The sequence below is a fragment of the Vicia villosa genome, linkage group LG3 (assembly GCF_029867415.1).
Source record: "Vicia villosa cultivar HV-30 ecotype Madison, WI linkage group LG3, Vvil1.0, whole genome shotgun sequence".
Taxonomy (NCBI): domain Eukaryota; kingdom Viridiplantae; phylum Streptophyta; class Magnoliopsida; order Fabales; family Fabaceae; genus Vicia; species Vicia villosa.
Window position 1 is genome coordinate 64,473,707 of NC_081182.1, and position 3,144 is coordinate 64,476,850.

Genomic DNA, 3,144 nt, shown 5'->3' on the forward strand with positions numbered 1-3,144 from the left:
CCGTCTTGGGACAGAAAGTCCTTGGTTTTTCAAACATCTTCCTGTATTCTCCAGCCCTTCGACCACTGTTTTCTCCTGTATACATGAATTGACGATTCTTGCCTCGACGAGGGTCGAACCTCACTTTGTTTGCAGCATCGACATTGAAAACAGCATCACACCTTAGGCATAATCCAACTTGGGAGTTGTTATTGTGGCATCTCTCAAGGAATTTCAAAAGACTTTCTTTTGGTTCAGGATAAACCAAGTTCAAAACTTTGCCATCATTAGCGCCGTTTTGCTTTCTAACGAAACCATCAGTAGTCTCGACCATCATCACATCAGCAAGCTCAGTATAGTGAGCCTCTTCGACTTGCAAAGGATCAGTATCAACTTGCATTGATGACTTTGGCTTTTCTCCAAACTGTAACCTTCCTTCTTTCAAAGCTTTTTGCACTAAATCCCTGAAAAGGACACATTGAGAAGTTTTATGACCCAAGAAATTATGAAATTTACAAAATCCTCTTTTTTTCTTTTGTTCAAGAGGAGGATTTTTAAGTCTCGGGGTACTATGATTTGCCCATCAGAAACCAACAAATCAAATATTTCATCACATTTTGTTATATCAAATGAATACGTTTTACTAGAAATTTTTTCATTCTTACCTTCAACCAGATTTTTATCTTTTGAAGGTTTAAGCAATTTACAGATATATGGTGGCCCTGGCTTTAATTCAGCCACGTTGACCTCTCCCTCTTCGTATTCACTGTCGCTATTAGAGTCGAACTCACTTGTAGTAACATAAGCTATTTTTTCTTTCTTATGATATTTACTAGCTCTGGCTTTTTCAGCTTTTAGCCTTTCGACCTGGCGTACTCTATCTGCCAGTTGTGCCATATCTCTCAAATGTTGGGTGTCTAATTTCTTCCTTATGGAATAATCTAACCCACCTGCAGCCATTTCGACTAACTCATGTTCAGGAATTTGTGCAAAACATCTAGCTTTCAGTAACCTAAAACGGTTTAGATAGTCATCGACTGGTTCTGCACCCTTTCGTCTAACTCCGGCTAATTCTTTCAAGCTGATTTTCGACTGTCCCATATAAAATTGTTCATGAAACAATCGTTCTAATTGGTTCCATGAGAACAAAGATTGGGGAGATAAGGTCGTGAACCAAGTAAATGCATTTTTCGTTAAAGAACTTGGAAAATACTTCATCTTTAGATTTTCATTGTTTGCTATTTCTCCAGCCTCTGTCTGGAACCTAGCAATATGTTCGACCGTCGACTCGCCAGTCTCACCAGCAAATTTGGTGAATTTTGGGACTTTCCACCCCCTAGGCAATTCTGTTTGCCTTACATATTCTGACAACGGGGAAACGAAATTTGGTCTATGCAAACCTACATTTATTCCATTCTGAACTAAAATTTGTTCAACTACATTAGAGATATTATTGTGTCCAATATTGACATCTTGCTGGATGTTCCTAAGAACCTGGTCAGCATCTTGATGCCTTTGTACTATTCTAGGGATTACTTGCTCAATTTGATCTCCTTGTCCTATAGGTTCGACCCCTCTCACATTCGACCCTTGAGTAGTCGAAAGGTTTGGTTGTGGGGGCGCTCCAAAGAAATCTGCAATTCTGGCCATTTGTCCCGCCAATATTTCATAACTTTGATTCGTGTTATTTATCATGGGAGTAAAAACAGTTCCCATTTGTTGAGTAAGGGCATTCACCATTTCATGATTACTTTCGTCCATTTGTTGTCGAATTGACAACATTGACGTAGTACTTAAAGATGGCAAAACCTGGTGATTATATCCTATGCCTATAGGTCGACCCCCTGGATTTGATGTGCTTGTAGCCATCATGCTGTCAGAATATAATGAAGGATTTGTATGCAAACCTTGCATCATAGACGTGGGCATTCCAAACTGAGGGTTAAAACCCGGTGGAGGCATCATTCCATGAAACGGCGGTCGTAATGGATTCAACGGTGACCGTACATTCGTTGGTGATGATACCATTATTGCTGCCGTCGATCCACCAGTATTTGTTGTTCCCACTGAGGATGAATCTGCGGCATTTTGCGGTGTTGCTCCGGTTAGAACACCTCCTTGATTTCCAGAAAGATCAGAATTATTTGTATTAACTTCAGCCATGTTAGTTAATTTCCGACCACTTCTTAATATCATACATAACTATTGTACTAACAAATATAAAACAAACATCAATTGACGTGTCCCACTGGGCGTGCCAATTTGTTTACCCAAAAAAATGGTAAACAAGCGCTAGTTTCCTTTTTAAAGGTTACTTTTGCGGAATCAACTAGAATACTCCAGGACTAATTGCTTTATTTTGTTATGTTATGTGTATCTGGTTTGTATTAAATGCAACAGTAACTTTAAAATAAAAGTAAACACTGAAATTAAAGGCTTTAAAGTAAATCAAAGCAATAAAAAAGCAGTAAATGTGCACTGAAAGATGAGATATAACGTAAAATGATTGCATTAATTAAACTAGTACGCATACGTACATTCCAAAGTTGCACTCGTTACTCATTTTTGCACAGAGATTTGAGTTTACTTGTGTTTATGTAGAAAATGCGGACCCCTAACTATTCCTATGGAACTTGCTTAAATAGTAAAAATAAAATAACTACTACTAACGGTCGACTGGTTATCAGTCAACACGTGTCTTCGACATGCGAGATCTTCAATTGTGAGACCTCCACGCGTCCTGTAAGAACTGCCAGAAAACTGCTTGAAACTGCCTCTTAACTTCTAATACCTCTCGACTTCCACTTCAGTTTCTGCAGCAAAATTCTTAAGTCTTCGCATACTTCTGATCGAACGCTGAAGCCTCTGATCATCTTTCTAGTCGAACAGCTTCGACTACTAAGCATTACTTAGTCGAACCACTTCGACCCAAATGGCAATGTAATTATTTAATTGAGGCCCAATTACCAATTTAGGGCCTTTTTACCAAATTGAGGCCCAATTACCAATTTTGAGCCCTAGTTGCCCATTTGTTGGTAACTCGAAAACCTAGGGTAACACTACTATAGTCTAATTGCACAAAAACCCTAACAACGGTGGTCCAGCCTAATTGTTAGTCATACATCAATCCTGTTGGTCTGACAAGGAAAGCTTTAGAAACATTGT

The 3,144-nt window shown here is 38.9% G+C and overlaps 1 protein-coding gene across 1 annotated transcript; it reads right to left on the bottom strand.

The window, feature by feature from the left end:
• Nucleotides 1-328: 328 nt before the first annotated feature.
• Nucleotides 329-1,852, bottom strand: LOC131655969 (uncharacterized; the record flags this gene model as incomplete). The annotated part of the gene is made up of 3 exons (XM_058925766.1): nt 975-1,852; nt 550-896; nt 329-511 (listed from the first exon to the last, which is right to left on the bottom strand). Coding segments are annotated over exons 1-3 (1,407 nt in total), but the record flags the coding sequence as incomplete, so codon positions are not given.
• Between the last annotated feature and the right edge of the window lie 1,292 nt (nt 1,853-3,144).